Here is a 14226-nt window from a genome sequence, read left to right as displayed (position 1 = left end):
TCCTCGTTAGTTGGTGATGGTGGGGGCGTTGAGTCTCTTCAAGCACAAATGGGTTTTTGTGAGGAAAGAAATTCAGAGCATGTGGTGCTGTGTATGTGGGAGCGTGTATGTTAAAGGTTCCTCAAAGTTGTTTGATTGCTAGTATATAAGTGTGAGAGGGAATCAACAGTGACACTGCATATGGTGGAGGTTTCTTGAGATTGTGTTATGGGTCTGCCTATCTGAGTGTACTACGTAATCTTAGAGCAGGTCTCTCCATGGCAGGAAATCACCATTGGCAGGGCAGTGTGTGTGCATTTGCGCATGTGTGTATGTATGTGTAGGTCCATTTGTTGGGATACGTATGACAAATGTGTGTGTTTGTGTGTGTCTATGTTGAGGATCTTCTATGGCGTGCAGGACCCCATCTGTGGGCTCAAGTAATATGATGGAGGTACTCATGAATGGTGGGTTGATGAGATGTGTGTATTTTTGCTTGTTGGTCAGTAAGTGTGTGTGTGTTTGTGTCGTGGAGTCTTTACATTAAAGGGAGGAACCAATTGGTTGATCCGTGTGTGTGTGTATGTGGACTGACTGTCTACTGCATAAGAGTCTCACTACCCTGTTTGCGCGTAGGGTCATGTGAGCCTTTCTGCACTGTTTATATGAAAACCTGCGTACACTGTGTCCCTTCAAATCCGGCAGGGGTCCACTGATTGGGGCATTGATGATTTGTGATGGGCTGATATGTCTGTCCATCTGCGTGCGAGCAGGAGAGCCCCATTGCTGGGAGAGGGCTTGTGACAAGCATGGAGACTGAATTTCAATCTGGTATTTTAGGATTAAGCTTTTATTTGGTAATAAAAGAATAGACAATCTGCAATAAATATTATAATAAATAACATTTATCTTAAAATAAATAAATATTAATACAAAAAAGAAAATAACTTGTCAGATTAAAAACACTTCTTGTACCAATACTGAGAACAGAGAACGAAATACAAAAAAGTCAATCATAAAATGCTACTTTTTCAGTTTCTTTTTTACACGTAAACTTTACATAAAAAATACTTGCTTTCATTCCTTTCCTCCATTTGTGTTTTTTTTTTTATAAAACAAGAAACGGTATTAAAAACGTACTGAGAGGTGCAACTGAGAAAACTTTGGTCCTGCGGGGAATTTGTAATTCTGCCGATAATAACATTATTTCTATATAATAACATGTAAATACTTAAGGGGTTGGTTAAAAAAAAAACTATTTTTTTTTTATCCTTGAATGGGCGCTGTTTGTAGACTGTGGGGACAGAAGTACATGCACTGGTTTTTCGTGGACCTTGGAGAAGACTCGAGTGCTGCTCCTCACCATCTGTGGCTCTCTCAATGGACCATCGACAGCGCCCCCAAACAGAATCAATACTCTTGATTTCTGGGAGTCTTGGAGTGGACTAGGGCTATAGACATTTGGAGGTGAAAAGCAAAAACTGTATTTCGGTGCCTCTGGAATGAACCTTTGGGTCAGAGTAGCACTTCTCCAGCAATCCTCACACACCAGACTCAGCTCTACATATGGCAACCAACACCCTTCCTGCCAAAACATGCATATACCTGCATCTCCAAGAATACAATGCTTCAGGTCACACTAATGGCAGCAAGACGTTACCCAGATGACAAGGACAGGTGCAGTGCCTAGCATGGATCTTTGATCCACCTGGATTGGACTGCAAATGTGACTAATGAGGAGAAAACCTGTAATGAACTGTTGGGCTATCTAGAATTATCACTGGATGCAGGCCCTTCTTTTGAGGATCTGGAAATCCGGAACTGGGTTTCTTGGTTTCCTTCAATTAGATTTTGGACTTCTGCTGGTAAAGAACAACCTTAACTGGGCTTGTGAGACTGAACGTTGTCAAGTTTTCCAGTTCCAAGAGTTACTGTTTAATCTAGTCCATGTTTGTGTCTTCGCATAATGGGTTTTGTAGTCATGTTTACCCTAGTATAAAAATAAGACTACAAGTACCAGAATATAAAAAAGAATACACGGCTAGATGACTGGCTCACACATTGATCTGGAAACTTGAGAAAATCCTGTCTGGATTCTTTTGTGCCCCTGCAGTTGATTAGGATGTAGCCCCATGAAGAAAAATATGAACAGGTTCGCTGAGCCTTATGAATTGTAGTGCCACCTGTGTACTGCACTCTTGAAGGAAAGCCTGGGCTGGATATCTGTATCCCTGGGTTGAATTCTGGTTGGAGCCACTGAACGTGGATTGGATGTTTGTGTCTCCTGGACTAAAGTCATTACTGCTCCAGAGGAAGGTATTATGAGACAGATGTATCTGCTTTTGGAATCACCTTTGAGTAGGACTCCTGCATGCATTGGACTTCTAGAGTCCTAGACAGGAAGAAAGCACTCAGGGAAGGACATCTGCCCAGAGAGGATTATGAACTGGACTACGAGCCTCCTAGAGAGCCTAAAGGATTCTGGGTAGGACTTCTGTCTGGGGGGGAGGTTCAATTAAGCTAACCTCAAGCTCACTGAAGTCAAGTTATGGTTATGGGTAGGGCTTCTGCCACTAGGGGAGTATGAACAGGACTTCAAGCTCACTGGAGTTTCCTTTAGAGTACTGGGTAGGGCTCCTGCCATTAGGGGAGCATGAATGGAACTTCCAGCTCACTGGAGGGACTTCAGGATTCTGGGGAGCTCACCTGCTAGGGTGTGACATTACCTTAACTGGACGTATCTGCTTTTTTGAAGTGATTCTTTATAGAACTACCCATAGGAGGATTTCATACCTCCTGTGGTGGACTATCACGGTATGAGCATGATAAGCTTTGCAGAGAATCCCAGCTTCATATCTGGCTTGCCTGGAACAAAGTACAATTTAAATAGTTGGCATATGAACTGCCTGCACTCTTGACTTGGAATTTGGGTGTAGTCCATGTGGAAGTAAAATATAAGCTGATTCTCTTTGCACACACTGGAATGCGCTTTGGTTAAAGACTTTTGGAGCAGGAGGTAAGCCTACAGTGGATATTCAATGAGGTTGCATTTCATAAAGAAACTACAAAGAGTTAATTATTTACAACAAAAGAGTGACATGAAGGTTCTGTATACCATCCTTAAGTGGAAACTTCTGTACCTTGAGTTGTGGCCTTCGTTCACAGCAAAATCAAGTCCATCTTCTTAAATCTGTCAGGCTGGCGATGGGCTAGCTAGGAAAGAAAGAGCGATAACTGGCCAATTTACCCATCTCGGTCTGTAAAAAGAGCAGGATGAGTAATTTTCTGTTCTTCATTGAGAAGGGAAGGGAGTAGAACTACGCTTCCCAGTATATATAGCACATCTAAAGCAAGGAACCGTCTTGTACCATAATCAAGAGTCTTCCTTATGAAGGTGTCTCTATGTTGCCAAGTTCTTAAGAGTTTAGTAGGTTGCCTGTTCAGCTGACAACACTGCTTTCTCCCATGGATGTATGGCTTTTTTCAAGAGGAACTAAAAGTGAGAAGAGAGAGATAAGACTAAAAGTCAGAAACCCTGTGCATCCATACGGATTGCCACCACTGAAGGTGGGACCTTCTTCTTTAGCCGGTTGAGGTCCTTGGCTGATCGCCAGAGCCAGGTCTGCAGCTCTTTCAGCAACCAAAAGTCATCCATCTTCTTTGAAAAGTCATTTGCGGCCCGCGTCTTGGCGGGACTCCCCAGGGATGGGGGCAGTGGGTATCCTAGGGACGTCATGACCCCAGCAATGCTAATGACTAGCCCCTGCAGGCTGGTACAGAAGTGGTCGAGGCTCCGCCGTAGCTCGGCCCGCACCACTTCACTGTCGATGCCCTGCAGGTAACAGAGTAAGTGGCTATAAGCCCGATAGTTCTCCGCCAGTCGCAGGTGATCATTCAAATTGCGCCAGAGTTCAAAGTCCACAGTGGCGCTAGGGATCTTCTCTGCTGCATTCACTCGTGGTGGATTGAAGTCAGGTTCATTGAAAGGTGGTCCAAGGTAGTTCAGCTGAAAGGCAGGAAATGAGAGACGATTGATAACAAGTTTGACCATCAAATGCAACCCAGCTTCCACTGTCTTTACTCCCCAGGAGAAAATGATTTCAAAATTGAAAAGAAAAAAGAAATTTAACTCACAATTTGGTCACACTGCAGTTGCACGCAATGTACTAATATTCATTCGGCACAAGTCACATTTCAAGACAATAACAATGTATTGGGAAGTTAGTTTGGCAACTAATGGGTTATGGTGTCAGCTGAAAATGTTGAGGGAAAGGATTAAGAAACAGTTGTGAAACATTTTAATGGTTTTAAAGCCATACTTGTGTACTAAAAACCAAATGCTGTGGGCGTTAAGACCAGGACATACTTATGTTATTTGATTACTGAAATCAGCCCCTAGGGTCAAATGTACAACGCCTTTCTATGGTCGCAAAAAGGCTTATTCTGATATATCAAACCCGAATTGCGATTCGGTAACCAAATCGCAATTTGGGTATGTGACCAAATACTGATTCGGTATTTGGAAGAAGCATGTTTAGGGTGTCCCTTCCAAATACAGAATTGGGATTGTATGCATTAAAGTTTTGGGACCGAATTCCGGTTGAAAAATACTAATCTATTTAACACCTCCGCCATTTGCAAACGCCCTTCCCGTGTGTGAATGTTGAAAAAACATATGGATCACTCTGCCTACTCTTAAAAAATGAAAATGACACTCTTCTTTCTTTTTTGGTTTAAACTCGTGCCATTTTACGTTAAGGACAACAGGGTGCATTTAAAGAAAAAAATGCTTTATTTAGAAGCACTTGCAGACATTGTCTGCTGACCTCAGCAAGCCTCCATCACTGTGATGGCTGCAATTCCTAGTGGGTCGTAATTTGCGACCTACCTCATTAATATTCATGAGCTATTCTGTATTGCAACCTACTAGAAATCATTTGTTTGTGAACCGACTTATTAGTACATATGGCGGTTAGCAAATTTATACTCTGGTTGCAAAAATACTACTCACAATAGCAACCATCTGCTTTGAAGGTGAATAGAAGTGCCAGCCCTAAAATGAATGGGAAACAATTTTCCTGCTTATTGTATGCCGACGACCTGGTAATCTTTGATCAGACTGAGATGGGATTGCAAAGGAAGTTAACTGCTTTTAATGGATACTGCTTGGCTAAATGTCTGACTGTACATTAGGACAAAACTAAAATCTTATCCTTTGGGAAAAAAGTCCAGAGTTTTAACTGGTATCTGGGCCCTACCAAATTGGAAGAGGTGAACGAGTATAGATATCTCGGCATCTGGTTTGAAAGGTTTCTAAAATGTGACATGCATTTAGCGGCCCAGAATACCAAAGCCCAATCATCAGGCTGTGGGTTAAGAAAATGTAACCGTATTTATGGAGATAGGTCCCACCGACCATTATTGAAAGCTTGTAAGGCAATGATACCCTCACTAGTACAGCTGAAGTCTTGTGCTTAAGTGGGAAGACTAGTTGGGACATTGAGGAAGGGAAATGTCTAAAACCATTGATGTCATTACCAGGCTTCTCCATGATCCAGGCACTCAGATTGGAACTAGGTCTGACATCGTGGAACGTACAGGTGCAAGTGGCCCTTCTAAGATATTGGAAGAGATTGGGATCTGAGGAAGTCACGAAAGTATCACAATGGTGGAAGGATGAGGCCTTGCATAGTGACCTAAAATGGGCCAATGATGTCAGAATGAAATTGTTCGTAGCTTGTAAAAACCTAAAAGGGAAATTCGACCACTCGTCACTCCTGGTAGAAGCTACGAATGGTGAGTTTAGAATACTAGGGAATGAAGTATCCAGGCTAGAAGATCTGATGAACCAGAGAAAGAAAGAATCAGTTCATTATATGATGACTAACTGGGAGAATGAAATTTGATACCCCTACTTGAATACACTACCCAACACAGGCCTAAGAGCCGAAGTGCTCAGATGGAGAATAGGCATCAATCATTGTGTATCACATGTAAATACAAAAGCAGTAATGGTACTGTTAGAATTGGGGGTCTCTGGTTGGCGCAAGTATGTTCATGCGACAAGCAGGGACCCTCTCCTCTAAGTCAGGGCAAAGGATTACTCTCAGGAAATAACCCCTGCTCACCCTCTAGGTAGTGTGGCGCAAGCAGTCAAGGCTAATCTCTGGAGTACATACGGTTAAGCATTTGAAGCATCCCCCACAATGGCCCTCAACCCACAACACAGGGGCACAAGACTGTAGGTTTGTAAAAATATATAGGCTTTATATAAAAACTCCCAAGCAGGCTTCAAATGTAGGTTTTACAATTTCAGTTACTCTTAAGATGCCACAGTTCTTAATATTCCAATGTCCAGTCTTTAAAAGGGTGGAATACTCTTCAAAACAACTTCACTGTACTTCAGGTACTGTTTTTAAGGTTAATGTACTGTTTGTTTGAGGTCTCAGCCCTCCTTAGCGCTCCTGTGCGCCTCGTACGCTCACCGGCAAAAGGCCCTACCAAATCTCATGCATCTCGGGTGAGACGCGTACACCGCGGCTGATCAGGACAAGGGGTACGAGTCGTACTAAGCTTGTGCGACTCGTACCTTCAGCCGTAGGGGCACAAGAACGTTTACAATTACCAGCAGGGTGTGTGCACAGCTCGAGGCGTACCGGGGGCCTCTGGTCAAACAGGCAGTGCGAGGCGAGACTCGCACAGCGCACAAGTCGTGGCGTATCAGGGGCCTCAAGGCACACAGGCGGTGCGAGTTGTAGTGATAGAATGCGACTCGTACCGTGATTCGATTTACAGTACCTTTGGTCTCACTTGCAGGTTCGGGGCGGACGGCTCTATGCTGCAGTCTGACGTTGCGGTGCTTTCCTGGAGGGCGGGGTGGCATGGAGGCCACAGGGTCGCTTCTCCATTGGTTGGCGGTGCTTCGGGGGACACAGGCTCACAAGTGCAGAGTCCTGGGGTTCTGGAGAGGTGGCGGCGGCTTGGGGATGAATCCAGCAGTGTTCTCCCGGAGGGGGTATGGAGGGGGGGGGGGGGTGCGACGAGCTCCGGTGCAGGCAGTCTTTGTGGTGTGTTCCACGGCTCGGGGGCCACAGGTTCACGTTACTTGTACCTCGCCGCCCTCCGTCTTCCCTCCCCGCTCCCCGCTTCCCGCCACCACCGCTGACCCCGCCCCTTTTTTCCTTCTGTTCCCTCCCCGCTCCCGCCTCCCAGCTGATCCGCCCACCCGCGCACTTGGCCTTATATGGCAACCGTGCGACGCAGGTGAGTGTGACCCACTTGTGGGACACCCCCGCGCCGCACGGCCACCAGCTGCTGCGTGTGCCCCATTGCCTGCCCTGTGCCTCGCTGCCTGCTCGCTGCCGGCTGCCGGCTGACTCTGCTGCTGTTTGTTCTGGTTTTTGTTTTTGTTTTTGCCTTCATTTGTGCCTGTTATTATTTCCTTTGTGCCCGTGTTAGCGTCCTGATCTCCATTTGTGCTGCTGTATATTTATTGTTGTTCTGTGCCCGTGTTTGCGTTCTCCTTCCTGTCTGCCCGCCTACCTCGCCGCCCTCCGTCTTCCCTCCCCGCTCCCCGCCACCACCGCTGACCCCGCCCCTTTTTTCCTTCTGTTCCCTCCCCGCTCCCGCCTCCCAGCTGATCCGCCCACCCGCGCACTTCGCCTTATATGGCGACCGTGCGAACGCGCAGCGGTCACACGCAGCGGGCGCGCCGATTGTGCGCCGAAGGCGCGCCAAAGGTAAGCCCGTCTGCGCCCGTCCGCGACCGGATCGCGACCAGCGCCAGGACCCCTGGCCCACGACGACCCCGACCTACCCGCCTGACGTACTCCGCCGCCACCCTCATCGCACTCAATACCGGCCGACTCCCAGATTGCCACCAAGCCACTCCACGACGCACCCACGGACCCTTCAGCTGCCACGCCTGCAAATTCACCTGCATCCGGACCTGCCTTGCACCAGCACCCGCCAAGTCGAACACCAGCAGCACCCACCTCAAGTGCATCCTGCTCAACACCCGCTCCGTCCACAGACACGCCATCGAACTCTGGAACCTCCTAGACGCCACAGCCCCTGACGTTGCCTTCCTCACAGAGACCTGGATGAACGCCTCTTCAGCTCCCGACATCGCCATCGCTATCCCGGAGGGCTACAAGATCGTCCGGAGGGACCGCAACGCCAGTCAGATGGGAGGAGGCATCGCCATCATCCACAGGAACACCATCCGTCTCACGACCAGCACCGACAACACCCTTACCACCGCCGAACACCTGCATTTCCAGATCCACACCGACCCGAACACAACCCTCAGAGGCACCCTGATCTACCGACCCCCGGGACCACGCACACAATTCAGCGAGGACATCGCCGACTTTGTCAGCCCGCATGCCCTCCCCTCCGCCGACTACATCCTCCTGGGGGACCTCAACTTCCACCTGGAGAACAACAACGACCGCAACACCAGCACCCTGCTCGACAACCTCGCCAATCTTGGACTCAAGCAGCTGGTGTCCACCCCCACCCACCTCGCCGGACACACACTAGACGCAGTCTTCTCTTCCTGCACAGACATCGACTTCAGCCACGCCACAGAGCTTCAATGGACGGACCACAGCTGCGTCCACTTCACCTTCAAGAGAACGACGACCCACCACCACCAGCAACAGGTCGCCCGCAGAAGCTGGAACAAGATCACAGCAGACCAGCTCGCCACCTCCCTGAGCCAGCACCCTCCTGCCAGCTCAGCGAACCCCAGCCAGGCCGCCGACAACCTCACGAAGTGGATCAGCAACTGCGCGGACGAACTCGCCCCGCTGAGGACCCCGCCCAGCAGACCCGGCAGCAAGAAAGCCCCGTGGTTCACCGACGAACTCAAGAGCTCCAAGAAGAACTGCCGAGCCCTCGAGAAAGTCTGGAGAAGGGATCCTACACCGGACAACAGGACCACCTTCAAGCTGGCCACCCGGAAGCACCACCAGCTGATCCGCGCCGCCAAGAAAACTGCTTTCAAGGACCGGCTGGACAACAACGCACACAACTGCAAGGAACTCTTCAACATCGTGAAAGAGCTATCCAACCCCAGCGCAGGAAACAACGACATCACCCCATCGCAAGACCTCTGCAACTCCCTCGCTTCATACTTCCACAACAAGATCGCGGACATACACAACAGCTTCAACAACCAACCAACGCACACCAAGACCGAACAACCACCCCTCACCACCACCCTCCACGCCTGGACCCCGATCAGCACCGAAGACACCATCCGCACGATGAACTCCATCCACTCCGGATCACCGACCAACCCCTGCCCTGACCACGTCTTCAACAAGGCTGACGCTGTCATCGCACCCCACCTGCGAGACATCATCAACACATCCTTCGACACCGCCACCTTCCCTGAGAGCTGGAAGCACGCCGAACTCAGCGCTCTTCTCAAGAAACCCACAGCGGACCCCACCGAACTCAAGAATTACCGCCCCATCTCGCTCCTCCCGTTTCCAGCCAAAGTCATCGAGAAGACCGTCAACAAGCAGATGGCCGCCTTCCTCGAGACAAATGGATCCCTCGACCCCTCACAGTCCAGCTTCCGAGCCAATCACAGCACAGAGACCGCCCTCATCGCCGCCACCGACGACATTCGAGCCCTGATGGACAACGGAGAAACAGTGGCCCTCATCCTCCTAGACCTCTCCGCAGCATTCAACACTGTCTGCCACCGCACCCTAGTACAGCGCCTCAGCAACGTCGGAATCCAGGACAAGGCGCTGGAATGGATCATCTCCTTCCTCGACGGAAGAACACAGAGAGTCCGTCTACCACCGTACAAGTCAGAGGCCACCGAAGTCATCTGCGGCGTCCCTCAAGGATCCTCACTGAGCCCCACCCTCTTCAACGTCTACATGAGCCCCCTCGCGGCCATCGCACGCCAACACAACCTCAACATAATCTCCTACGCCGACGACACCCAGCTGATCCTCTCCCTGACCAACGACCCCGCCGCCGCCAGAGCCAACCTGCACGAAGGGATGAAAGAGGTAGCCGAGTGGATGACGACCAGCCGCCTGAAACTGAACTCGGACAAGACGGAGGTCCTCATCCTGGGCTCCTCACCCTCCGCCTGGGACGACTCCTGGTGGCCTCCCGCCCTGGGCACCGCACCCAAACCAACAGACCATGCACGCAACCTGGGCTTCATCCTGGACTCCTCCCTCTCCATGACCAGGCAAGTCAACGCCGTCTCCTCGGCGTGCTTCAACATCCTACGCATGCTACGGAAGATCTTCTGGTGGATCCCCACCGAGACCAGGAAGACCGTCACCCAGGCCCTCGTCACCAGCCGACTGGACTACGGCAACGCCCTCTACGCCGGTACCACCGCCAAGCTCCAGAAGAGACTCCAGCGGATCCAGAACGCCTCAGCCAGACTCATCCTCGACATCCCACGAACCAGCCACATCTCCGGACATCTGAGAGACCTGCACTGGCTCCCCGTCAACAAAAGAATCACCTTCCGCCTCCTCACCCACGCACACAAAGCCCTACACGACCAAGGCCCGAGCTACCTCAACAGCCGAATCAACTTCTACGCTCCCAAACGCCACCTCCGATCAGCCAACCACGCCCTCGCCGCCGTCCCCCGCATCCGAAGAGCGACTACAGGAGGAAGGTCCTTCTCCTACCTGGCCGCCAAGACCTGGAACTCCCTCCCGACCGACCTGCGCCTGACCCAAGACCACCTCTCCTTCAGGAAGAAGCTGAAGACCTGGCTGTTCGAGCAGTAGCGGCACCTCCCCCACCCCCAGCGCCTTGAGACCCAACGGGTATGTAGTGCGCTCTATAAATGTCATTGATTGATTGATTGATTGATTGATTGTACCAGCCGGTCGGTTCTTGCGGTGTGACTTTGGGCTTGTAGCGGCAGCTCACAGTGCTTGGGCCAGACAGGGCAGTCCTTTACGGTGCCAGTTGCGTCGCAGGTGTCCAGGATTCGCGTTGCTCGGCGAGATGGAATGCGCAGGCTCTCAGAGTGCGGGAAAGCTTCCCTGTCGCACTCAGGTCTCCGGGGTCAGCGCTGTAAGGGCTGGTCACACCAGCAGCAGCTTCTTTCTTCAGGGGGTAAGCACCCAATGTTCCTGGGGCGCAGTTCAGGGGGCAAGTTCACAAGCAAGCCCTTGGAGATCTTTGTAGCAGAATGCATCAGTTGAATAAAATAAAGTCTTTCTCAGTCTTTGTCTCCTCTCCTTCTTGCAGCAAGGCACCCACCACAGGGCAGTCTCTCAGGATTAGAGGCAGTAGTCCTCCATGCAGCTTTCCCAGGTCCTTCTCTTCAGGCAGAGTTTCTTCTTAGCACAAACAGGATATGCTTTCTTAGGAGCAGGGCTCCAACTTTTATAGGACATTTCTTTTGTTCTTGCAGGCCAGGGGGGCCTTTGCCTAATCCAGTCAGTCTCTGAGCACTTTGTTTTGCAGGCTCTGGTTTCTCCTTTCAGTGTGCAGGGCAGAGACATCAGATGCTCCGCAGGAGGTGGAGCCAGCATTGTGATGACAAGTACAGCCAGGAGCACTCTGTTGACAGTCTTCCCTCTTCCTGGGCCAGGTGCAGGGCAGAGTCATCAGTCGCTCCCCAGGGGGTGGAGTCAGCATTGTGGTGGCAGAGCACAGCCCTATTTAGAGTCAAGGGGCACTCCCCCCACCCATTCTGGTGTAATGCCTCCATTCACCACCTGTCATCCCTAGCCCTGTCAATCACACAACCCAGACAGCAGATACACATAAGAGCAGAGGCGGGCTGAAATGGTTAGGAAAGCAAATGCTAAATTTCTAAAGGTAGCATTTGCAAACACAGGATATTAAAATAAACTTTACTAAAAGAGGTTTTTTATTATTCTGAGTTCAGGCATACTAAACTTGATTTTCTATCATGTTCCCTGAGCCTGCTGAGATTATAGAGTGTAATAATTTCAGCAGCCCATTCTGGCCTATGAGAACAGGTAGCCTTACAATAGTGAAAAACTAAATTGTCTGTAATTCACTATTAGGACATGCCACACACATCAGGACTTGTCCTACCTTATGCTTACAATGCACCCTGCCCTTGGGCCTACCATAGGGGTGACTAATATGAAGTTAAGGGAAGGTTTAGGGACTGGCAAGTAGGTGCACTTGCGTAGTCAGCATGACAGTACCAGACTGCACGCAGGTTCTGCAATGGCAGACCTTAGACACATTTTACTAGGCCGCTTCTGTGGGTGGCACAACCAGTGCTGCAGGCCCACCAGCAGCATTTGTATTTACAAGCCTTGGCACTCCTGGTGCACTTTACTGGGGACTGACAGTAAACCAAATAGGCCAATCATGGAATCCAATCACATATAGATTTTGTACAGGCAGAGCATATGCACTTTAGCACTGGTCAGCAGTGGTAAAGTGCCCAGAGTCATTAAACCAACAAAAACAGGTCAGAGAGAATATTGGAGGAAGGCAAAAAGTTCAAGGATGACCCTGCCGAGAGGGCCAAATCCAACAGGTACAATCTGATGGCAAATGCTTCTGTGGATTGGGTACAAAGTGTGACAATTTAAATATAATATTGGACTGTCAAAAATTCTTGCTTCAGTGGAAATTGTTTTTACGACCCATCTTTCTAAAATATGGTGTAACTGAGCTCCTGTTAGTGATTAAACTTCTTACTGACATGTCAAACCTCGATACAGCAATTGCAATTGCAAAACATATGAGGGCGATAAAAAGGTCATTGCTAGAAACAGAAATGGTTGGATGCCCCAAATTTTTTAGGTTGTAGCATTAGTTTTAATATATATTTTTAGACAGATTTTTTATCATTGAGAATATTATGAGTTTATGGGTGCTTTTTATAAATGGAAAATTTGTAAGCTTTTGGAGGGAGGCAGGAATTGCCCCTTCAAGGTGTCATTGAAATGCTTATTGTATGTTTTATCCACAGTCTAAATAAACATATTTCTAAACTAAAACTATTAGTCATAGGGTGGTTAGCAAATTAATACTCTAGGTGCAAAAATACTACTCACAAATGGCGACCGCTATTTTGCGACCATAATTTCATATATCTATATCTATAGGAGCCTCCCTGTGTGCATGCACCCTAGCACCTGCGCAGCATGGACTGCAGCAGTCCATGCTATGCAGGGACTGCTTTTACGTTTCCATTGCAGGGCCTATTTGATAGGCACCGCCCTGGTAATGCAAAAGAACCGCCCGCCAGACAGGAGAAAACTCCTGATCTGATGGGCGGGTCTTACATAGGTTTGGACTGAGGTGCTGGGCGGGACGGTCCCGCTCCTGCACCACCAAACTCTTCATAAGGCCCTAAGTGTCAACATTTCAAGTTTTGTGCTACTCTTTCATGAGGGGAAATTTTAATGGGTGTCAAATAATGATTGTTTTCCAACTTTCTTAGGAAAACGTACTCTCTGTTACTGCAAAAACAACGGAATGACACCAAACTTGCCATGAAATAGGAATTTTACTCCGAGGCCTTTGCTTAGTTTAATCTAAATCTGTGCAGTATTGTTTGCGATATTTGTATTCCAAAAAGCTATGAATGGGCTTCAAAGGGTTACTTATTCAATTATATCTAGGATATTATTGCACAGACCCTCTGTAGATTTGTGCATTAGCAGAAGATATCTGACTCCGCTAAAAAAACATGAAAAACAGCCATTCAACAATGGAGCTTTTTGCTCCATCACCCATCGTTGATTTGCAGATCCAAGTCAAAACAGTGCACCCATGTTTGTTGATTGACTGCCTGTCACACAAAAATTCCAATTGCGGCTGCTGTACCCAACACAGTGCACTGAGCAACGCATTGATAAAAAAATACTGAAAAAAAGTGCGTGATGGGACAGAATGAGCAAAAAAGTGGAATTTGTCATGGGTTGAGTGAGAGTTATAGTTTCCATTATTTTTTGTGCAGGGTATGAATTGCAGAGCTAACAATAAGAGGGGATTTTAAGGCGGATTTCCATTTTAATTTGTAACTGTGACATATATTAACATACTAAGAATAAAAGCAATCATAATGTTACTTTATTAGAGTTTTTGTCAGTTTACAAACATGCACCTGCAAAGGGGTTTAAACACACTGTAGTAAACATGCGCAGTATGAGCTCTTCAAGCTTCACAAACATGAACACGCGCACACACACACACACCCAGCACCACAAAAGCAAAACAGCACAAAATATGCAAACACATGCCTAC

At 48.6% G+C, this 14226-nt stretch overlaps 1 protein-coding gene across 1 annotated transcript in view; it reads right to left on the bottom strand.

Annotated features, from left to right (window-relative positions):
• Window positions 1-939: 939 nt before the first annotated feature.
• Window positions 940-14226, bottom strand: part of CLCF1 (cardiotrophin like cytokine factor 1) — a 710354-nt gene continuing 697067 nt past the window's right edge. Inside the window, exon 3 of the mRNA XM_086953264.1 lies at window positions 940-3985. Coding sequence (XP_086809390.1) covers window positions 3506-3985 — 480 coding nt within the window. The 3' untranslated portion in view covers window positions 940-3505. The remainder of the gene's footprint in view (window positions 3986-14226) is intronic.

Source organism: Lissotriton vulgaris, chromosome 1_2 (genome assembly GCF_964263255.1).
Source record: "Lissotriton vulgaris chromosome 1_2, aLisVul1.2, whole genome shotgun sequence".
Lineage (NCBI taxonomy): Eukaryota > Metazoa > Chordata > Amphibia > Caudata > Salamandridae > Lissotriton > Lissotriton vulgaris.
This window is presented reverse-complemented; position numbering and strand designations above follow the sequence as displayed.